Genomic DNA, 23,958 nt, shown 5'->3' with positions numbered 1-23,958 from the left:
ATAAACTGATGTTAAATTGGATCATCTTCCTTAAGATGCTTCCTAATAACACCAGGAAGTGAAATGAGCTGAAAGAGTTACAGTAACTGTGAGAGGATGCATTTACTGCAAGTCTTGACAAATTGTATTTCATATTTTAAGCAGGAGCAGGTGTACTGCTTTTATATTACCAAAGAACTTGGAGCAATTGCTTGTTTACACCAAGACTGAGTCATACTGAAAGTAATCTTTGACTCCATCTCCTCCCCACATAAATAGTTGCCTGACCTGTTGGACTAGACCTCTATTATAAAACAGTGTTCCATTACATAATTTTATCTATTAATTCTAAGCTTCTCACTCAACTTGTCCCTCTGCCATAATCTACAAATCTCCTCAGGTCTTCAAGATAAACCAGTTACAAGATAATTTATGCCCTAGAATTCTAATTCTGTAAAACTAAAAGTAAAATAAAAACATTACCTGGTGTCAGATGGCAAGTAGGATTTTATTTTTCTTGTGATATCAGAAGGAACAAGTTTTACAAAAAGATGCAAACTACCAAATAAGTCAGTGCCACATTTTGCAAGTTTTAACCCTTTAGAGATGCATGGAATATGCATGTGTGTCAGATGCTCAAACAAAGCCAGCAGCAAAAGAAATCAAGTAAATCAGACACCATTTTGATTTGGATGAGTTAAACTGTACAAAATAAAGATTTTCATTACAAGGAAGTTGTAAGTCTGCTAAAATGAAATGCAGGCAACAGTATTACCCTCTCTTTTTGCTCTAACCTTAAAACTGGCCAGATATTAGAAATATTCTGATGGCCTATAGTCTTCCATATACAGTTTTACCAGGGCAGAGGAGATCTTTATCAGAAGGGTAAGATGTTAGAAGTAAGTGGAATCATAACAGCCTAATGAAAACAATTTTCATCTTGAAGAGTATTCATACTCTCTCACAACTAAAAATAATAACTGTAATTGAATAAGTTAAAGCTGTACTGATTTACCACAGCACTTATAAGCAAAGTTATAAACAAAGCACCAAGACAATATTCCTTTAAGAGAATTCACTCAGGTCTTCAAATTGATTGCAGGATCACAGTCTTTTCAAATCAGAAAAAAGTTTTCAATTCCACATTGTACTGGTAACAACTTAACCGAATTAGACTTGTACTGCAGCAAGAACTAAGGACACTTCCAAGGATCAAGGCCTCATTGTACTAGGCACTTTACAGCCATGCAGCAAAGCCAGTTCTCAAACTTGGAATCCTAGGATTTAATTTTTGAATATGCTATGGAAAAAATGGAATATACAAGAGATGGCGGCAAGTGAAACCAGTTTACCAAAAATCCAGCTCAGGATTCTCTGCTGATAAAATAAAACTGTATTTTAATCTGACACTGTGAGTTTCTTGCTTATGAAAGGAATTTATCTGTTACAGCAAAGCAGTTTGCATAATTGCACCCTATGTTGCACTGTTGCTATAGAAACTTATTTCACTGTAGCTGTGATTGTTAATCAACTTATCTGAGCTATGTAATGAAGAGGCTATGAGTCAAATTCTGATTTTGGACCACTTATTCTTATACTAGTGATTAGCCAACTGCCAGGCAAGAATGACCGCGGGGGGGGGGGGGGGGGGGGGGGCCCACCACCCACTGGCTCGCACTGCCATCACTCTGCCTCCAGCCCCATGTGACACCCCACCCATCCCTTACCGCTCCACCCTGCAGCAGCACCACTGCATCTGAGGCACTGGGAAGTGGGGGGAAGCTTGCACACGGTGGCCGCAGCTGCAACCCAGCACCCTGCACTTCCACCACTGTGCATCTGGCCACATACAACCCCCCTCCCCCGCCGCTCCCTCCCCTCTCAGCTGTTCTCAGATCCCTACTAGATCCCTTGAGTGGGGGGGGGGGGGAGGGGGGGGAGAGAAGGGGAAGCTTGCCCCATCATTCCATCTGTCTCCCTCAACCAGCACCCCATACCACCGCCACCACCTCTAGGGAGCAGGGCAGGTAGGAGGCAGGGGGAAAGAGAAGTAAAGCCAGCAGTGCTGGCCTTGCTTCCTGACCCCCAACTTTGACAGCTCCATTGCTGCCATCACAGTGGAATGACGCCAGCCAGCCACTTTTAGAATATTAGAATTCTCAACCAAGGTGCTGGCTGAGATCCTCAAGGGTGACATACAAGTTAGTAGAGGTGCACTGATAGAGATTTTGGGGTCAGATACCAATATCCGATTTTTAAGGAGGCACATTGGCCGATACCAGTCCAATTTCTGATACAGCTTGGAGAGCTGCCTGCAACTGGTAAGTCTGTTGTGGTGGAAGCAGAGGGGGGCAGGGACGGGTGGAGGGGGGTGGAGATCAAGGCTCCGGAGGTGAAGGAAGTATGGGGCTGGGGCAGGGGCAAGGGCTGGCACAAGCACTGCTCAGCCAGGGCAGGCCGGGCCAAGCCAAGCCAAGCCAAGCCAAGCCAGGCATGGAATGGAGCCAGAGCTCATCCAGGGGACAGTTCCCACTGCTACATGCACCCCTGAAGGGCACTGGGGGAAGGGGGGGGAGGGGGAAAAAAACCAAAAACAACAACAAAAACCCATGCCCCTGAATCTGCACGGGCTGTAGGCTGGGGCTGCACAGGGTGGACGGCAGCATCGCTGGGAGCCAGACTATGGGGGGGCTGCAACCCGCACAAGATTTCCCCATGGCCTCCTCCAAGCGTTGCCACCACCCACCCCAAGTGCAACCCTGGCTCAGCCCGCCCCCAACCCCCCCCCGCACCAGGAAGAGCCCAGACCAGTTCCAGCCCCAGCTCACAGCTGCAGCCCACCCTGCCTGTGCTCCATGTAGATCCAGGGGTACATGTAACCCCTCTCCTGGGGTGCACGCAAGAGCCCCACCCTGCCCTCCAGACAAGCCGTGGCTCTGTCCCATGCCCACCCCGGCTGGGCAGCACCTACACTACCCCAGCCCCACTCCCTCCCTCACTGTGGAGGCTTTGGTCTGCACCCCCATGCCTCTTCCCTCCCACCTCCCCTTCCGCTACAGTAACACAGGTGGGAATACAACTAGTCCTCTCTCTCATAAAGACTGCAGTTGGACCTAGTTAAAAAATGGAAATAGAAAACTTAAAATGTTGTGCAATTCATCTGGCAAAGCTTTCTGATTACCCCAATTAAGAGAATAATGTTCATAGCCAATTACCCCAATTAAGAGAACTTTCAGAGGCCTGAGCTCAGATGTGTCAAATTAGCACTAGCTTTTTTTACTATATACCTTTGCTTCATTTGGATAGGAAGTAAATTTGGCCAGGAGTGAAAGTGTGGTTTCTTAAGCTTAAAAATGCAGGTCATCTTCATTTGCTAACCCTGTGTGGGCATACACAGATAGCTTTTATATCTGAACTGAAGTCATGTTTCAGTAGGAAAAAAAAAATATATCAAGCTACCTATATTAGGTCTCAGGAAGATATGTAATAACACAAATCCAAGTAATGTTGTAATTTGACCAACTCAAATTACCTTTTGTAAAACTTGTTTTATTCTCCCCTCCCCCCCCCAAAAAAAGAGAGACATCTTGAACATTTTTAGTTAGAAAACATGTCTTTTTATATTAACTTTATTAGTAAACCTAGGTTTTTTATAGCACTAATAAAGCTGTAAAATTCATATCTCTGTATATAAAAAATAAAATAGGGGTACCCCGATAAAGATTTTTCTTAGCCAATACTCATCTTAGCTAATTTTCTTAGCCAATACAAACTCATCGGGGAGATCAACAGCAAATAGGTAGAGCCCTTTTCTCCCCAGCACCACCTGGGATGACAAGGAACAGCGGTAATAAGGTGATGGAGAATAGGTTTACCTTAGAGATCAGAAGGCAATATTTTACAGTTAGGGTGGCCAAAATCGGGAACCAGCTTCCTAGGGAAGTGGCCCTCGCCCCTACCTTGGGCGAATTCAAGAGGAGGTTGGAAGATCACCTGTCTGGGGTCTTGTCAACCCAGCATTCATTCCTGATCACCTGTGGCAGGGGGTCAGGCTAGATGATCTGTTCAGGTCCCTCCTGACCCTAGCTACTATGAAACTGATAGCCATGCACTTAAGCAGGCATATTGGCCAATCCAATCCAATAACTGATTTACAGGAACGTAGCCAGACAGTGTGGAGAGCAGCTCCCTACAGGTAAGTACATGGAGGGGGAGGGGGAGGGGGTAGAGCACGGCCCCCCCACAGTGAGGGAGGGAGTGGGGCAGGGGGCCATGCCCAGCCAAGGCAGTGAATGGGACCCACGACCAGGGCAGGGAGCAGGAGTTGCAGGCAGTTCATGCAGGGGATCAGCATCCCAGCGCTTAAAAATGGTGACAGGGTGTTTGAACTAAAAGCTTGGCAAATAAGCTTTACTTCAAGTGCTGCTGCCACCATTTTAAGCGTGGGGACACTTAACTACAGCCACGTGGAGCAAGGGTGGATACAGGCTGCTTGGTGTGGGCTCAGGGCTCTCCATCCTGTTCCCTTTGCCCCAAGGACCACACGCTGGCTGCAAGTCCCCTGCCTGCCCAGCAGTGGGAGGCACACCCCACCAACCTCACTGCCATGTGGGCAGGAGGTGCATGGGCAGCACAGTGCTCCCAAGAGACAGGCAGCAGAGCAGAGAGCTCCAAGCCCACAACAAGAAGCCTGCATCTGTCCTGCACACAGATCTGGGGGCCACAGATTTGGACACACACCCCCAGGGGTGCACGTGCAGTAACAGGGAGCTGCCTCTCTCATGTTCCCTGGACAAGCACCTGCAGCTCCACCCCACTCCCCACCCCAGGTCCAATTCACCACCCTGGCTGGGCAGTACCCCCCACCCTACCACCTCCCTCACTGTGGGGGCCTCCATCTGCTCCCCACCACACCCCTTCACAGACTTCCCTGCAAAGCACTGCTCTCCAAGCTGCCTAGCTGCATTCCTGGCCACATGCATGCGTGTGGCTGCACGTATGCATGCAGCGTCTGGGGGCCCTAGCCAGAAGGCACATTATATTTATCTGTTAACATTACTGGCTACACCAGCCAAAAAAAGCCAATAGCCAATAATGTTCATTTTCCTTTTATCGGTGCCAATTTGATATGACACCGATATAACAGTGCACCTCTGAGAAATGAGCAATATTTTGACACATTACACAGTAAGGATTGGAGGTGGGGGAAAGAAATATCACTATAGCATCCTTCCAACCATATTTCAGAGGCAGCACAGTATTACCAATTTAAATCTGTGAGAGACAATGCTACTGAAGGTAGGACAGTAGATGGAAAACAGAAAATATTACCTTCCTTTTGGACTTGAGCTTTTACTCAATCTTACACGAGGCACTGTTACTCCATTTTGAAAAGAAAAAAAAAGAGACTTTACAGCTTGCTCAGACTTTTTTTTTTTTTAAATCAATAGGAAAGCTGAGGTTCTGCAAAATCTGACAGCATGTGAGGAATCTTATTACTCATCCAGCCATCCTAAGTCACCATCTACAGGTGACTCTCTGGGAGGAAGTGGGGCAGAGAGGGTGCACATACACTTCTAACTGTCTGAATGAAGGCAACTTGCTACTGAAGTGCTATTGGCCCATCTAGCCATTATAAAAGGCTCCATGTTTCATTCGGTACAGCAAAAAAAAATCATTAATTAAAACAAAAAACCCACCAAAAATTCAGAAATTGTTAGCCAGGTTTGTTATTTCATTATGTCAATCCTGCCAGACTTCAAATCTTCGAGAATATTCAGTAATACATGCATTTATAATGAAACTATTCTGCTTATTTTTAGTTAGTAATCATCCTAGTAAACCACCACGCTGCTAAAGTATTCAGATCACTGAATTACGTAATTGTGAAAACTTGTCTGAAACTATGATGTATGAGCTCTTAGAGCTGGGGACCTTTAAATTATTCAGCAATTTTTATTGTTTGATGGGTGCCCACAATGCTATATATTTAAGGAAAATATTGAAAATACAAAAGGAAAACACTATTATGTGTTTGCACTCTTTGCAATTAATGATTTTTAACAAAACCATTCCAACAAGTTTAAAATGTAAAAAAAACAAACAAAACAAACCAAGGCCACCCTTCTGCATACTTTGAAGCAGAACTGCATCGTTCATGGCAGAGTCTTGCTTTTTAGGTTGCAGAAATCAGGATATATAAAATTCCTTACGAGTCAAATTTATCATGCAACTCACAGCCAAGATAAACATTCAGTCTTCAATACAGCATGACATCTAGTGTCCCCTGCTTCCCCACCCAAGTCCAAACGCTTGAAGGCCGAGATGCCTTTAATAGAGTTTAAACACACTGAACTCTCCAGCTCAAGGTTATTACAAGGACGTCAGTTATTTAATGTTTATACTCTGTAGTTAAATCTCCTTAGACCTAAAATAATGCCCAACAACCACTATGACTTACAAGAGATGTGAAGTGTAATCACAACTCCACTGAACTTTCTACGTATTATTTTACTGGTTTTGTGCTTTGGATACCTTTCCATTCCCACCTTCATTACACTTTTTCTGTCTTAAACATGAGACTTGTTACATTTCAGTGTTCTTTCCATCTCTTCCTATTGCCACTGTATTCTTTATATTATCTTCCCCCAGTCAACTCCCTGCATTTAAATAGGGGTGCACCAATAAAGACTTTTCAGGCCCATACTGATGGCCAATTATTGACCAGCCATATCAGCCAATACTGATCCAATTGCTGATACGCAGCCTGGACAGCAGCATCCAGCTGGTAAGTGGAGTGGGGGAGAGTGGAAATGGGCATGGGGGGGAGCAGATCAAGGCCCCCGCAGTGAGGGTGGGAATGGGTCTGGGGCAGGCACTGCACAGTCAGGGTGGGGCAGGGCACAGGACAGAACCACAGGGGGATATGAGGGGGGACAGCTCCTGCCACTGCATGTACCCCCAGGGAAAGTATAAGGGGGCATGTGCCCCCTAGACCTTTGTGCAGAGCAAGGGCAGGCTGCCACTGCGGGTTCAGGGCCAGGGGCTATGCCAGCCTCTTCCTGATTGGGGGGGTGCACAGGGGAGGTTAGAGCCACCCTCAAATTTGCTGTAGTCCCCCCCTCCCAGTGCCACCACCAGCCACCCCAAACGCAGTCCTGGCCCTGCTCCCACTGGGAAGAGGCTGGCGCAGCCCTGGCCCCAAGTGCACAGCAGGCAGCCCTCCATTTCCCCACACAGATGTAAGGGGCACATGCCCCTCTGTCCCTCCCCCAGGGGTGCGCGCAGTGACAGGAGCTGACCCCCCCCGCTCCCCCTGCACAAACACACAGACCCTGACCAGAAGAGCTGCCTGCGGCTCTGTCCCACACCCTGCTCTGGCTGTGCAGTGCCTGCCCCAACCCCACTCCCTCTGTCACTGTGAAGGCCTCGATCTGCCTCCCCACCCCTTCCCCCAACAGACTTACCAGCTGGACACTGCTCTCCATGCTGCCAGGCTACACTTCTGGCCGTGTGCGTGCTGTGGCTGTGTGCATGCATGCAGCATTAACTGGCAACATTAATCGGCTACATCAGCAAAAAAACCCCAAAAAACAAAAAGAACAAAAAAAACAATTGCCAAACATGTCAATTTTCCATTTCATAGTTGGTAGAGTCAGAAGGGACCTGAGCAGATCATCAAGTCCGGCCCCCTGCCATGGCAGGAAAGAGTACTGGGGTCAAATGACCCCAGCAAGGTGTTCGTCTAGCCTCCTCTTAAAGATCCCCAGGGTAGGAGCCAGCACCACTTCGCTTGGAAGTTGGTTCCAGATCCTAGCTGCCCTGACAGTGAAATAGTGCCTCCTAATAACGGTCAGAAGCTGGCAGAGGGTAGATTCAGACTAGACATTTCTAGTCACTCCTGGTAGTGCTCAGGGGAACAGGGACTCCCCCAGTGCCTGTTGGTCCCCCCCTGACTAGTTTGCAAACAGCCACTAGATTCTCCCTCCCCCTGCCCCCCCCCCCCCCCGCCTTCTCTTGTGGAGGCTGAACAGGTTCAGGTCCCTTAGCCTCTCCTCATAGGGCCTGCCCTGCTGCCCCCGATCACGTGAATGACCCTCCTCTGGACCCTCTCCACATTGCCCACATCCTTCATGAAGTGCAGCACCCAGAACTGGATGCAATACTCCCAACTGCGGCCTGACCAGTGTCGTACAGAGGGGGAGTACCTTTTATCGGTGTCAGTACAATATGAACCGATGCATCAGTGCACCTCTACATTTAAAGCAGCAATTCCAATCACCATGCTCCTGTTGAAAGTTCTCTAGGCCTCACAATCATCTCCCCTCTGCAAAAATGCAGTAGATCCTCTGTTCCACTTAGGCAACTTGCCTTGAGTGAGAATGTGATTAATATGGGGATGTAAATAACAATTAAGTACCTGTTGAAACTCCCCTAATGTTAATGGTTAAACAGTTAACCAATAACATGCATCTGCAAGGGATCGGCCCCTGTACTCACTTTATCTCCAGGCAGCAGCAGCAAACTGGGAAAGCCCACTGCCCACTACTGCTGCTGGCACAAGTCTGCCCAGGGTCAGGGCCACAAGCGGCTGAACCAGCATCTGCAGAGCCACAAGGGACCCAATTCTTGTAGCAGTGCAGCCTTGGCCCCTTCTCCACCATCTGCCCTGAGGTGCACCTATACTGCTGCCAGCAACAAGCTGTGCCAGGACTCCGCAGACCCTGGTGCAGCTGCTTGCAGCCTCCCCACTGCCTGCCATGAACATCCCAGGCTCAGTGGCAGGTGGCAGCAGCCCAGGTTCGCTATGACAGGCAGTGGAGAGGAGCTCCGGCCTAGCTCGCTGCAAGCAGTGGGAGCAGACAGTGGAGAAGGGACTGGGGCAGTGCTGCCACAAGAAGGATCAGGCCCCTTGCGACTCCCCCACTATACTAGTTACTAGTCCCTTTTCCCACCTCCTGCCTACCTGACTAGGTACTAATGGCCCCATCTCTTCTCATTTCCTCCCTCCTGCCTGCCCTGCCACCTTCAGGGGCTCCCACAACACTTCGCTTCCCCCCTAGACTGCTTCCAACCCTGTGCTAAATAACTGGCAAGGTATTACCAGCTATCAATATGTGAACAAGTAAATGTTTAAATGTTCACATCCCTAGTTTAATAGGCCTTGAATATAAAAGATACAATTCTACCCGTGAGTTATTTCTGGGGCTGAGGGTCCTCTACAAGAGCAGAGGGGGAAAGGAGGCCATTGCTTACACTAGTCGGGACTATGGAGTAGAGAAAGGCAGCATAGATCTGGAGTCGTCATACTGTTCTACCACCTCCTCCCCCACTTTTCAAGCCTTTCACCTTTGCCTCTTCACTTCACACTCCCATAGCCATACCAAGTTACACCAAGTTATAGCTATTTGAATTCAGGAGCAAACTTTGCCTTGCTTCTGTGAGCAAGCAGTTTAAGATACTTCATTCATTTTAAAACAAAGTGCTTCAGACTTAGCTACAATTTAAATAAGCAAGGACTGGACTCAAATTTAGAAACACTCCAAATTGGTTTTTCAAAAGCGTTTTTGTTTTTAATCCCTTCTTGACTTAAGTTATACATAAAAAGGGTTTTAAAACTGTTTATTCACATCTAATATTTCTGTTATATTGCTTGTTGAAAGCCACAGTATCCTTAAAGTATTGTTACAAACAGTAAAAAATATCTAGTCGCACAATGGGAAAAAAAAACCTTAAGATTTTAAGTGTGGGTGCAAGAGTGGAAGGAGCAGGCTACCATTTAGCATCCTTTCAGATGTTCTGCTCCTACTGTTAGTTCTTCACTAAAAGTTAGTCATTTTCAGGGCTGCCAACCCAAGTTAGTTTTTTTGTTTTGTTTAGTTTGGGGGGGGGGTTACTGAAAATCTGCAAATTAGGGCTGATAAATGATTAAAAAATTAATTGCAATTTATTGTGAGATTAATTAATTAATTCAAAATAAAAAGTCACAATCACAAATTTAATCCCAGTCAAACAAGTCAGCACCCCCTACCCCCACCAGCCCAGAGCCCACGCACCCTGTGGCTCCCTCCCCACCAGCACCAGCAGCACACAGCCCCACCCCCAACCCACCCTGTACCTCCTCTAAACTCACACCAGCTGGAACCCATGCCAACAGCCCTGCACCTGGTCTGCCCCCACCCCGATCCAAACTCACCTGCCCATGCAACTGCTGCTGCTCAGCACAAAGGAAAAGCAGTCCCTTCCCATCACTTCTTGTTGCAGCTGCCTGGAACACTGCACTGCCACCACTGCCCTGCTGGGTAACCTGGAGGCAGTGGTGATAGCAGTGGAGAGGAGCTACAGGGCAGCCTAGGCATGGGCCCAGCAGCTGCCTAGAGGGAGGGGGGGCTGATTCCCCACCCCCATGCTGAGTAACAGCTTCTGCCTGGCCACTGCTCAGCATGGGCAGATGAGTCTGGAGCAGGTGCGAGGCAGGCCGGGGTCAGGGCTGCACGCACAGGTTCCGGCTGGTCCAGATCTGGTCTGCTATACTAGTCAAAACCACGTGCGTGATTAAACATGATTGAATCCTAATGCAATGAATCCTGAAATGAGCTCAGAATTTTTTCTCCCCCTTTTTCTTTCTTTTTAAAATGCAGACTATCCACAAATTTATGGGCAGATGGAAACCCTGGTCCTCTTTATTATAAAATTTTAGGCAGTGAAGCTTATCCCAAAAAATCCTAACATTTGGATGCCTAATACAAGTCATCTTCCAACAGAGGTGAAATCAGAATTACGTTATATAGCTGGAGAAGCTTTAGGGATAATGCTTGTCTAACATGGTCAGGCTGCATCAACACAACTAAACCCTTCTGTTGTTTTACTGAAGGATATGTTAAGCCTGTTTAGAATGGTACCTGGCATTATAATGCATTTTTCATATACCTAGAGAACAAAAAGGTAATTGTACACTGCAGCCATTTCAAAGAACTTTACAACACTACAAAGATGCACTTTAGCACTTCTACTGTCAAAAAGACACTGGTGAGGACAACATAACTAAGCACAATTTCGAAAATGCCAGTCTAATTGTTTATGTGGCTGCCAAAACCAAGATGGATTTGAAGAAAATATCCTTTAAATTTTTCATTTAACTAGCTCTTGAACTGCTTTAGTGAATAAAACAATATAGATCACTTTTTTGCCAGACAACTTGCATCATATCTTAATTCAAATGTCAGCTGCAGAATAAGTTCGCTCTTTCACAACTTTGTCTCACAATATTGCTACTTTCCAATTTAAGACCATTTGTGCACAAGAAAAAAAAAATACTGATATCAAACTTCATAAAGTATAAATCAAGACCAGAAACAGTTTAAAGTCACAGACTTAAGATATCAAAGAGGATTTAACACTAAAGTCCTGAAGAAGTTTCAGATACAAAGGTAAATCTATTCCCTTTTGAGCATAAGGTCTATTAGACAGTAAGGGATTTACTATTCCAATTACTAGACTAGTGATGGGGACCAGTGGGACAGACTGATCGAGCAGGATCTAGAAAATGATGTGATAACTTAAGAGAAGGAATAAAGAAATAAAGTGCACTCCTAAGCTGACAGAGAAAGCAAATGAGGCTGTAAAGTTACCACAGGTTTGAACTTGAACCCTCACACAGAGTGCCTTAAATTCAGCAGGAGCTTTTCCCTGGATAAAGACTTTGTAGCTGAACTCACCAACCATGTATCTAAATCCATTAAACAAAAAAGGGACAAAAAGCAAAAACAGCAATTTTGCTTTAGTTATCAGGGTAGTGGCAATGTTATATGCACACACACTACCCCTATTTGGGAACCAGTAAAATGGTTGTTTGTACAACTATATGCACAAAGAGAAAAACAAATGTTAAATTCTTTTATATAAAAAAGCACATATTTCATACTGCAGACAGTATTTAACACTACTTTTGCTAACTTCAGCCCTTACAAGAAGCTTGACTTGAAGAAAATGATTTTAAGAAATAGTTATTTGTCTAACTGTGTCAACTTACCACCCGGACAATTTATGACATCAGTCCTTTGGATGTGTAGCTCATTCACAATAACGTAGTATTTAATTAATTTTCTGGCTAAAAGCAACTCCTTCCAAACAAGAGTAGATTTTTCTAAGCCCTTCAACACTAAAATTCCAAACAATTAGATTAGTTGACAATGGTAGCCTACAGTCACTGAAACAGTACATTACTGTTGACAGTAAGTCACCAACATTTTCATAAAAAATAAGGACAAAGAACTACAGTTACCTAAACTATAAAGTTTATATAATTAGTGACGGCAAGACTTATGCAATATTAATAATTTGAGCACATTTCCAATATGTAATATCTTTAAGATCTAACATGATTCAGGGTACTGTCTTTTACATGCATTTATGCTTTGGTAACAAGTTAATCCAAAAAAAATTCACGACGTGTCACTTACAGCATGAGTCCCATTGTGACACTGCATCATGCCTTAGGATCATTAAGGTTGTCAGCCAAATACAGAGAATAAATTCCAGAGTCAAGGGGTTGCCATTAACATAATTTCTCCAGCATTCAACTCCCAAACATGTTTTCAGACTAGAGCATAAGAGAAAAGCAACATCAAGTAATCATAAAAATCAGAGATTTATGCACCTTGGACTGAGCTCAAAAGTTGACAGCCAGCAATCTATATGTTCATTTTGAGAACCAGCAAGTAAACTGGGGGGGGGGGGGGGGGGGGGGGGGGGGGGGGGGGGGGGGGACGACGACACCCAACACTGTCTTTCCAAGTTCCTCTCGTTCAAGCAAGTCCCTCAGAAACCTTACTCAAGTCCAACAAGACACAGAGTTAAGTATCTTCAGTTTTCTGCAACCTATATCCTCCCTCATTATCTCCTCTAGTAGTTTCATTAAGAAGTTGAAAAAAAGTTACGGAATAGGATTATACGGAGTGCCACAAAACGTGAAAGATCTCAATAGCAACCACAGGAGGTAAGGACAGAAAGAACTTCTGAATCTTAACTACACCTACACATGCCAGCGCTGAAGATAAGTTGCTCTTTCAGTTAACTCCATCAGAAGTCACTGGCAAAGATAAAAAAGAAAGAAAGAACGAACAAACAGTAAGGGCATCTGACATTTTCATTCCTACATAGTTACAGATCTACCCGAGGCAAGGAGGTGGCCAGCCAATTTTGCAAGGAGATCTCAATGAGGGGTCCCCAAGCCTCCAATTCGCTGAGGGGCCCTAGCGGCCCCACCGCTCACCACTGACTGGCTGCAAGGGCTGTCTTTCATACAACCCCACCTCTTGCCACTCACTGGCTGGTTGAGAGCTGCCCATCATGCAGTCCTGCTCCTTGGCACCAACTGGTAGAGGGGGGCAGGGCTGCATAACAGGCAGCCTTTAGCCAATTAGCAGTGAGAGGTGGAGCAGCAGCCATCTTTTGCTCCCCTTAATGCCAGCACTCCCCCTCCCCAGGCATGGCACGGTGCCATGAGGACTACTGGCTACCTCTGGGGGGCCAGTATTTTATTTTCAGTCAATTTTTGTTTTCACAGATTTCACAGGCATTGCCCAATTTTGTGGGTAATGCCAGATTTTGTGATTTCCACAAAATCATGATTTTGTTAGGTCCCTATACAGTGTTAGCCTTAAAATTCTTTCAGAACTTCTAGTTGTGATGTTGGTTTCTTTAACACTTTGCTTCCAGTTTTTGTTTCTGAGAGAGCATCAATCAACTTTAAGGAAGGAGTTGTATGCTTGTCTGTATAGGGTTTAAACACAAATTATAAAGCATTCTGTTTTTTCATGGGGCAAAAAAGAAACAGATGCTTTGCACATCAGTAGGCAAGATGTTAGGATTTCCAAATGATGCACTGCTATTCCTATTTGTTTTTAATCTTGAGTAAGTGGATTCAAGTCACTGTCCATCTTTCCAATTAAAATTCAGAGATAAGAAGTAGCACTTACCATAACCAGAATTTTCTCAATTGACTGCAAAATCTAGTCCAAATATATTAGTTCTTATTAACATAATAGATGGAATGCCCTCGCTGAGAAATCAATTCAGCTCCCATAGAAGAAATATGGTGCCAATCACTAAAATAACTCTTCCAATAAGGACCTTCTGGATTCTACAGTAGATGAAAAACTAAAACATGCTTGCCACAACACTTCAATAATTCCTACAATCATGATTGCAAAGACAGCATGACTCCTTTGAGCAGTATTTCTAGCCACCTTTACACATCATTCTATACAGCAAAAAATGTCAGCTGTGATATGTGCAGAGACTTCCACAAGATGCTATCCTATCAATCATCCTAGGTGACACCAAGATAATTACCAGAACAAATTAATAGTCATTTGTAAGCACCTGAAAGATAGTAAAGTGATAAGGAACAGCCTATATGGATCTGCCAGAACACAAATCATGTCAAACCAACCTAATTTTCTTCTTTGACAAGATAACCAGCACACTGGTACAGAAGAAAGCAGTAAAAGAAGCTTAACTTTAAGGCTTTTGACACAGTCCCACATGACACTCCCCAATAAACTAAGAAAACACAGTCTAGAGGAAACTACTACACACCATGGCATGCAACTTAGTCAAAACACTCAAATAACTTACTGTCAAACTTAGAGGATATATTAAAAGGGGATGGAAAGAGGTCTGCCCTGGGTTCAGTACTCCTAATTATTTTCATTAATCACTTGATAACAGGAGAAACTACTTGCTTATAAATTTTGTGAATGGTGCCAAACCAGGAGGGATTGCAACCACCAAGCAAGATAGATTAGAAATCAAAATGATCTTCATAAATTAGATAAATGATCCAGAAATAAATAAAGATGAAATTAAATAAAGACAAGTGAAAAGTGCTACACTTAAAATGAACCTATCAAATGCATAAATGCAAAACAAGGAATAAAAAGATTTAAAGAAAATGGCAAAGTTAGAGGGAAATAAACTGCCTTACTTAAAAGTGAAGGGGTTGCAAAAAAACCAAAAACCAAATAACAAGTGGGGGGGGGAGGGGGAAGAGCAGGCAAAGTATTAATACAAGGGTGGGCAAAATACGGCCCTCGGGCAATTGCATCTGTCCTGAGAGGTCCCTAAAAAAATTTAGAAAATAAATATTTCTCTGCCCTTGGTTCCTGTCAAAAGTGACAGGAACCAAGGGCAGTAGGACCCAGGGGAAGCTCGGTGGGCTCCAACAACAGGGGAACCCACCCGGCTCTGCCCCCCAGCCAGAAGCCCCACCCAAGGTTTCTGGGCTGGGAGCAGGTGACTGCCCTGGCACAGGAAACTCAGGTAAGTGGGGGCGGAGAGGACCCCAGGCAGGGAAGAAGCGCAGAGGCGAAGCAGCCCTTCCCCGCCCATCCCTGATGCCCTGCCCTGCAGCTGCTTGCAGCCCACATGGGGCTGCCTGTGCCCACTCAAGACAGCCCCACATGGGCTGACAGCACCTGCAGTGCAGGGCGACAGGCATGGGGCAGGGAGGGGCCGCTTCCCCCCCCCCCACACACTCAGCTTTTCCTTGGGCTCCTTCTCTGCACAGAGACAAGCAGGCCCTCGTCTGCTCCATGGTTGCCACCCCATGGTGCAGGCGCTCGCAGCCTGCACAAGGCTCTCCAGAGCAGGCACAGGCAGCCCTAGGCAGACTGCAAGCAGCTGCAGCATGGGGCACCAGGCATGGGGTGGGGAGGGGCTACTTTTCCCCATGCTCCTCACCAGTTTCTTCCCTGCTGGCGAGAAGGGGGTCAGGGCTGAGCGCTGTCCCCCCCTGTACCACGGGGTTGGGGGGCACTGGGTGTCAGTGGGCAGGGAGCCAGCGAGAACATGAGACCTGCACCAGTACTGGGGTGGACCAGAGCAGGGTGGCAGGATCCCAGCCAACAGGGGCTCTACAGAGCCCAACCAGCTCCCCCCTCCCTGCTGGTGCAGCCCAGCCCAGCTCCACAGACCCTTGCCAGCCTGTGCCCTGCTCTGGGCCCCACTGGTGCTGGCCCTGGGACATTGGTCCCAAGATAGTGACCAGGAGGAGCACACCTGTCAAGGGGTGGGGCTACCCATGCAGCCCTCAACAGCCTGCCAAAACTGGGTAAGTGGCACTCCACCCATAATAATTGCCCACCCCTGTATTAATACATCCCAGAATAGTAAGTGTCATACATTAGATATGGGAGGGAATTGTTGTGCCCTTCTTTGCACTGATAAGGCCTCAGTTGAAGTATTATATCCAGTTTTGGGAACCACACCAAGACTGTTCTCCCTGTACACTGATCATAGGACAAGTAGTAATCCATCTATTCTGCAGTAAGTGAGATTACTAGGAAGATGTTAGGGGGCAAAAACCTATAATGATAGTCAAGTACCAGAACAGGATAGAAAAACATCCACCAGGAATAGTAAAACATATGAACCAACCTCATATCAAGCAGATAGAACAGAAGATGCTGACATCCCGTACCACCTTGTATTTCCATCTATACTGGACCATCAGCTCATATATACGAGGCCCAGTCCAGTGACCTATTACATATGATAAAACACCTTCCATCCCAGAAAATTTCTGCCAGGACGGTGAGGAGAGCAGTCCAACAATTTATTACAAGGCTACCAATCTTAAGCAATAATCCATAAGACAGCAAGTCACCCAGATAAATCTTGGTGACTATCAAACAAAACCAAAACAGAAAGAAACCAACCCAAATGGAATTGCAAGATGAAGCAAAAAACCCCAAACTTGCACACAATATGTATTTTAGTGATTGTTAACCAGGTACTGCCACTTGACAGCTAACAAATCCATCATTAGGTTGGCAGATCAGGCATACACAGCTCAAGCTGAGCTAGGTTTTCATCTGGAGAAAGCAGAGCCAATTTCATATGACATCATAATTAGGTCAAAGACATTGCTATCTATAGACTCTACAAACAGGAATTGAACAGGGTCATTGTCAAAGGATGTCCACAGTTCAGAAGTAAGATGTATCCAATAGGAAGTCACAGTTGCCCAGTGTATCCCTGAAAACAGCGTTCTCATCTACCTTACCAGTATGAAGGTTAGCTCACCATGCTCACCAGTAAGAAAGATGCCTGCCTACCCACTTATGCAGAATCCACTTCTTATTGCCACCACACTACAAAAGCCACTGAAGGGGCACCGATGAGACTACAGCACAAGAACCAACCTTCAAGGCAAGGGCCTTTTCTTGTACAGACATTTATTCCAAAGATGGAAGTATGCAACCCAGAACTCTTTCAGACCTCCCCACCCAAGCAGCATATCATTCAGTATACCCAACTTCAACTCTAGCCTTCACATCCACCTTAATAGGAGGTTGCTGCATAGCCTCACTTAAACCACAAGCTAAGGTGGAAACGAGGGAAAACCCACAGGAACATAAACATCCAAGAGTACTTACTCAACTCAAATACATTTGAGGCAATTTCTCCTTAATACAGATCCCCCTCCCTACTTGACCAAGCAGGTTTTTAGAGTTCCATACTGCCTTGGCAGGAGAAAAGAGGCCGTATACAAGCCCTCAAGTAAAAAGTTGGATTATGACTCTGTTCCAAGTTTCTAGACTTTCATCCTTTCTTGCTCTCTTCCTCAATTTCACCTATAAAATGTTCTGATAGAGAAAATTCAGATGAACTAGTTCACAATCTAATGTCCCCAGCGGCATTATGCAGGTCCTTCTTCTCTTCAAAACTAATAAGAATTCAAGGAGCTTACACTACCACCTTAGACACCAAGCCCAACTCTAGTTTGTATTTTCCAAAACCACTGTCACTAAAAACAATTAATCCTATTCTAGGATAACTGTAAAACAGAAGAGAGATTTGGTGGTCTAGGTTATGGCTTCAACTAAATAGAATGAGTCAAAAAGGAGATGGAAAACAAAGATAATTTAGGACATGACAGTAGATAAGTGAAGAGTGTAAGAACTGCTATACTGGGTCAGACCAGAGATCTATCCAGCCCAGTACCAGGTCCCCAACTGTGGCATGTACTGGATTATTTACAGCAGGGATAGGTAAACTGTAGCACTGGTGTTGTAAGTGGCATCAGCAGCCCCTGTGTGTGGTATGTGACAGATTGGGGAGGGGACAGGCAGCCCACGGCAGATAAGGCAGGGAGCAGGAAGCAGAGCAGCAGACTAGGCAGAGAGAAGAAAGATAAGCTGCAGATCAGATAAGGGAAGAGAATCTGAATGGTGCTCAAGGAGGATGCAGGGCTTATCTGTAGCATGCCTGCCAAAAAGCTTGCCTTCCCCCTCTCCCCCTGCTTTTACAAGAAGAGTATAAAAGAACAGGGCATGCGTGAATTCATCCATCCTCAGTCATAACCTGCCAGTCACCATTAGTACACAACACACCTCACATAGGTCCACCAGGGGCTGTTAAATCTCACATAGATTTGCCTAATCCATTTTTCACCTGGTTATACTATTAGCCTCTGAAATATCCTGGGGCAATGAGTTCCACAAGGTAATTATGCATTACATGCATCTCACTTACTCAGTTCTTTTTGTTAGAAACCTGCTGCCTGATAAAAGAACTAGGAGGTACCCAGTAACTTTATTGAGAGATAATAAAACAACAGTTCCCTATTCATTAATACTATGGAAAAGTGATTTCATTGACTTCCATCATATCCTCTTTCATCTCTTCCAAGCTGATGAGATCTAGCCTTTACAATCTCTCATAGCACAAAAGCAGTTTTATACCCTGATCATCTTTGTTGCCCTTCTCTGCACCTTTCCTAGTTCAGGTATATCCTTTTGAGATGGAGTGACCAGAACTGCAAGCAGCAGTCAAAATGTGACTGTAGTACGTTTTATGTAAGAACATTTTCCATTTCTTCATATAGATTCCTAATGATTCTTAATATTTTTAATTTGCCTTTTTGACTACCAGTGCACAGTGAGCCCATGTTTTTAGAGAAATTTTCACAGGGACATCAAAATCTTTCCTGAGTAGTAATAACTAATACAGAAGCCATCACTGGGGATGTATAGTTTGGCTTATTTTTCCCCCTTAGGCATATCAGCATTGAAATGATCCCTGCCACTTTATTACACTCAGTTTTGAGAGATTTTCCTGCAACTCTTCACCATTAGCCTTAGTTTTGATCATCAAGAACAAAGTTGTATCACCTACAATCTTTGCCACTTAACTACCCCTTTTCCAGATCATTTCTGAACGTGCAGAACCTGAACAGCACAGCTCTCTGAAGGACATCACTGTTTACCTTCTTCTCCATTCTGAAAAGTCACCATTTAATCCTACACTTCATTTCCTACCCTTTAACCAGTTTTCAGTATGTGAAAGGTCCTTCCCCTTCTGATCCCAGGACAGCCTACTTTCTTTCAGTGCTTTTTGCAAGAGACTGTCAGCAGCTTTTTGCAAATCCACGTATACTGTAACAACTGTATCCTCCTTATCCATACATGCTTGTTGCCATCCTCAAAGAACTCCAACAGACTGTTAAGAGAAAGTTTTGCATATCTAAAGGTTTCTTTATATCAATAATGCTCATTGGAGTCACTACTCAGAAAGCAGTTGCAAAAAGTTTAATAATTTACTTTGCAACTTTCCATAGCTGAATCAAGTATGAAGTATATTAAAGAAGAATCAGTAACCTGCAAAAAAGCTCTGCTACAGAAACAGTTATCTAAGCATGGTGGAAAGGCCGTGCCCCTCATAGAGGTCAGTGGAATAATTTACACCAACTTCAGTCAAAACAAAGGACTTTAAGGCTGGTTAGCAATGAGAAAGATGTAAAAATAACAATTTATTTTGTAGCTTCAGCAAAAACACAAATTTGCATGCGTTATAGTTAACTTAAAGTTTTTGAACCGATTTATTCTAAATGGATTAGGCAAGTAATCAAGTTTGAATCAGATTTAGGTAACATGAGCTAGCAGGAATTTAAATTATAACGACATGTAAAAAAAAAAAGATGTAAAGGCATTACCTTCATCTATGTTAGGAAGGATGGCCAAGTCTGGGTCAGTTTCAAATTTAATTTTTTAATCTGGGAGACTGTTTTAAAAGGACATTGTTAATATTCCAGTAGCTTATCTGATATCTATTCATTTTAGAGACTATAATTTATACTTCCAATTTAATTCACTACAGAACTCTCCTACTCTCACAGATTCTGTACAAGAGGCAGTAAGGAGTAAGGTTTGTAACATAGATCACCATTCTTCCTAAAAAGAATTGACTATACTGAAAATTGTAATTGTCACCTGGTTTTCCTACCTCCACAGAGAAAGCAAAGAAATGCCAATATGAATATTAAAGAGTTCCAACCCACCAAATAGTCAGATAAATTCACAGGGAAAATATTCCAAATTGACAAACTATTTTAAAGAGGCAGACAGAGAAACTCTATTGAAGAAAATTATTTTTAAAAAAGGAAAAAACTTTAAACCTCAAGTTACATATATAGAACTATCATCTCTTCTGTAGCCCTTATCAAACTGGTAAAATTGCTGACAAGTTCTTAAATACAAATTCCATTACAACCCTCTTGCCTGTTTTCTTCCAAACAACACTGTAAAACATACATCTAGTACAATGTTTATTCTTATGCATCAAAACCCCTAAGTTAGACACCCAATGAGCAGATATAGGAGCGTTTTCAACAGCATGTAATGAAGTGAGCTCAGGCTCACAGAAGCTCATACTATGCATGTCTTATTTAGTTAAGGATGCAAATATACCCTGCCTTCAGCATTTTCAACTCCCATTTTACCCACCCACAAATGTAAATACCATTTTACTAAAGAGATACTGAAGAACTATTAAAAACAGCAAATAAAGTGTATAAACTTTAAAGCTGGCACACAGAAGTTCCCTGGTCTAAAGACACTCTCATCCATTGGATTTTTCTTTACTTTTAAGAAACACCAATTAAAAAAAGAGATTAACAAAGGGTCACATGAACCGTAACTGGGCTACATGAAAGCCTGCTCCAAGTAAAAAAATTGCAGAAGTCTACAGCTATTCCCTACACAGAACAAACACAGAAGTCTAGATTACATGGATGGCAGGATGAAGAGAGGCAGCTGCTGCCAGTGATCCATGGACAACACATCCTCCCTACAGAAAGGAAAGTAGTAGAGCTAGCAACTGTTTCGCCTGAGTGAGAAATATTACTGTTCAAATACCCGATACTCTTCAGGAACTTAAAAAAAGAGCAGTTGATAATTAAGTCTTGAAATTCACAAATGTGGCTGAAAACCCCTCAAACAAGCGGGACTGATGCCGTAGGTATGAAGGCAAACAAGCGCACATACCCATTTCACAGAAACTAGCAATGGATGGGATCCAGCGAGTCTCCAGCCACTGACAACCAAGCCTCAGCTCCTGATTGTGCTTAGCGAGGAGCAGTTAGGGCACTCTCCTGGGACCTTGGAGACGCAGGCAGCATTTCCACAAGCCTCCCATCATGACCTTGGGCAAGTCGCCGGCTCTCCTTGTGCCTCCGCTCCCCACCCCGAGCACAGGGGCCAGGAGGTCCTGAAGGCGGTGGGGATTTACCTACGCCGACATCGCTGCCTCTGCCCACGTCCAGCAGCGCAGTCGTCTACTCGCCCAGGGAGAGGAGCCAGCCTGGGGTTCACGCACGCGGGGCACCAGCAAGAGGTGCCCACAGCCCCGGCCGCGATCAGGGGGCAGCCCGCACCGTCCGAGCCCGGCCAGGCCCCGTGCAACGACACCAGCCAGCGCCGGGGGCACCTGGCAGCAGAGGCCCCGCCGCGCGGGCGCAGCCCGGCCTGACGCAGCGCATCCCCCGGGCTCCCTCCCCCGGGGTACAGCTGCGGGCGCAGGCCCCCACCCCGGAGCAGCCCCGGCCCGGCGGTACCTTGCGGACCCCCTTGTAGATGTAGAAGTAGAGCTCCCGGCCCACATTGAAGCAGAGCCGGTCGCCGTTGCCGCTCTGGTCGTTGACGTTGACGAAGGAGACGCGGACCGGGTTGGAGCCCTGCGAGTTGAAGGGCACGCGGTTGGGCCGGCTGTACTCCGAGTGGCTCAGCAACTTGTACACCCCCTCCCGGGTGGTGAACTGGGTCTTAATCTCGTTCATCTCCTTCCCTCCTCCCTCCGCCGCCATCTTGAAAAGGAGCATTCATCCTGCCCCAGTGCCCGGATGTAGCCACACTGCGCAGGCGCCGCCGCTCGCTCGCCCTGCCCGGGGGCGTCCGCGCAGGCGCCGTGCGGGGGGAGGAGCCGCTCGCCTGTTTACGGCGCCACTGCGCATGAGCGGGCGGGGCTGCTGCCTGCTTAGCCCCAGCCGCGGAGGGGGGCGGGGCCTCTCCTCGTGGAAAGGGTGGGAATAGAGGGGGAAGGGTAGCTCTGTAGCGCATGCGCAGAGGCGCAGTAAACAGGCCACCGTGCTCAGGCCCACGTGCCTCCCCAAACGTGATTTTAAAAAAACAATTTAAAAAGAAATCTTATTTTTTTAATTTAAAAGACTTTTTTTAATTTAATCTTTTTTTAGTTAAGATGCTTTTTAAAAAATAATAAACATATATAGTTTTAATTTATGTTAAAGCTCAACAGTATCATGGAATTGGGATTATAACAAAGTTATATACTATTTGAGACAATATATTCATGAAACCTTTTTAGAAGTTTTATAAAAGGTCACAGCAGGCCATGGGCTATGTATTAGGGGCCCAAACTTACTGGGTTCCCAGAGGCTAGTCTATAGATTAGTCAAGATTCAAGGAAACCGCTCTACCCAATGGGATTCAGTGCTCAGTCTAGAAGATCCCATTAAACAGCTCTGTGATGCATAGTTTCAGTTCTTAAGCTTGCCACAGGCAATGACCTGGTGAGGGATCTGCAGGTGTTCGACTACCTAGGCGTTCGTGACCATCATCTGCTGGAATTTACTATCTGGCGCAGGGTGGTGAAAGCAAGCAGTAAGGCAAAAGTCCTTGACTTCAGGAGTGATGACTTCAATGAGCTAAGGAGATTAATAAGAGAGACATTGGGGACTCGGAGCTTCAATGAGATGGGAGTCCAGGACGGGTGGTTCTTCCTTAAGGAGACGATCCTCCAAGCTCAGAAGGAGTCAGTCCCAACACAAACCAAAGGGGGAAGAGTGCTAAAAAGACCCCTTGGCTCAGTAAAGGCATCTAGGAGGGCCTGAGGGCAAAATAGGTGGCATACAATCAGTGGAAGCAAGGGGCAATCACCGAAGAGGATTGCACCTCTGTTGCTCGTGATTGCAGGGAGGCGGTTAGGAAGGCCAAGGCAGAGATGGAACTAGGGCTGGCGACCAGAATTAAGGATAACAGAAAGTCCTTTTTCAAATAAATTAGGAGTAAGAAGGCACCAGGTAACGTGGGACCCCTGCAGGACAGGTTTGGCAATCTGGTGATTGCAGCAAAGGAAAAAGCTGATCTCTTCAATGAGTTCTTTGCCTCTATATTTCTGAGCAGGGACCAGGACAACTCCCCCACTAGGATTACGGACAACCTCAGGGGACGCAACGCCATGCCTAGGATCAGGGCCGATCTAGTTAGGGAACTCTTGGGGGGGGCTGGACATGTATAAATCAGCAGGTCCAGATGTTCTTCATCCAAGGGTACTGAGGGAATTGGCGGGGGTCATAGCAGGGCCCCTGGCACAGCTGTATGAGCGCTTGTGGGGCTCTGGCCAGGTCCCAGAGGACTGGAAAAGGGCCAATGTGGTCCCCATTTACAAGAAGGGGAGAAAGGAGGACCCAGCCAGTTAGTATCACCTTGGTCCTTGGGAAGACCTTTGAGAAAATTATCAAGGAACGCATCTGTGGGGGCCCAGCACGGGACGTAATGCTCAGGGGCAACCAACACAGGTTCACTGCAGGCAGATCCTGCCTAACTAACCTTGTTTCCTTTTACGACCAGGTCACAAAGTCCTTGGATGCAGGCGTTGTGGTGGATGTTGTCTACCTAG

The 23,958-nt window shown here is 45.6% G+C and overlaps 2 protein-coding genes across 15 annotated transcripts in view; one reads left to right on the top strand and one right to left on the bottom strand.

The window, feature by feature from the left end:
- Nucleotides 1-21,792, top strand: part of LOC149872219 (uncharacterized) — a 37,269-nt gene extending 15,477 nt beyond the window's left edge. The window contains exon 2 of the mRNA XM_090034473.1: nucleotides 21,320-21,792. Within this exon, the coding sequence (XP_089890599.1) occupies nucleotides 21,320-21,792 (473 nt within the window). The remainder of the gene's footprint in view (nucleotides 1-21,319) is intronic.
- Nucleotides 1-22,180, bottom strand: part of WDR20 (WD repeat domain 20) — a 73,563-nt gene extending 51,383 nt beyond the window's left edge. For all 14 annotated transcript variants that reach the window (XR_016440368.1, XR_016440369.1, XR_016440374.1 and 11 more), the window contains exon 1: nucleotides 21,878-22,180. Coding sequence is in view for 6 of the 14 variants with exons in the window: in XM_090034052.1 (XP_089890178.1) it covers nucleotides 21,878-22,141 (264 nt within the window). In the remaining 8 variants the exon portion in view is untranslated. The remainder of the gene's footprint in view (nucleotides 1-21,877) is intronic.
- Nucleotides 22,181-23,958: the final 1,778 nt, after the last annotated feature.

Source organism: Crocodylus siamensis, chromosome 2, assembly GCF_052110815.1.
Source record: "Crocodylus siamensis isolate JL-2025a chromosome 2, ASM5211081v1, whole genome shotgun sequence".
NCBI classification, from domain to species: domain Eukaryota; kingdom Metazoa; phylum Chordata; order Crocodylia; family Crocodylidae; genus Crocodylus; species Crocodylus siamensis.
The sequence above is the reverse complement of the archived record's forward strand: the minus strand, read 5'-3'. Positions and strand labels throughout refer to the sequence as shown.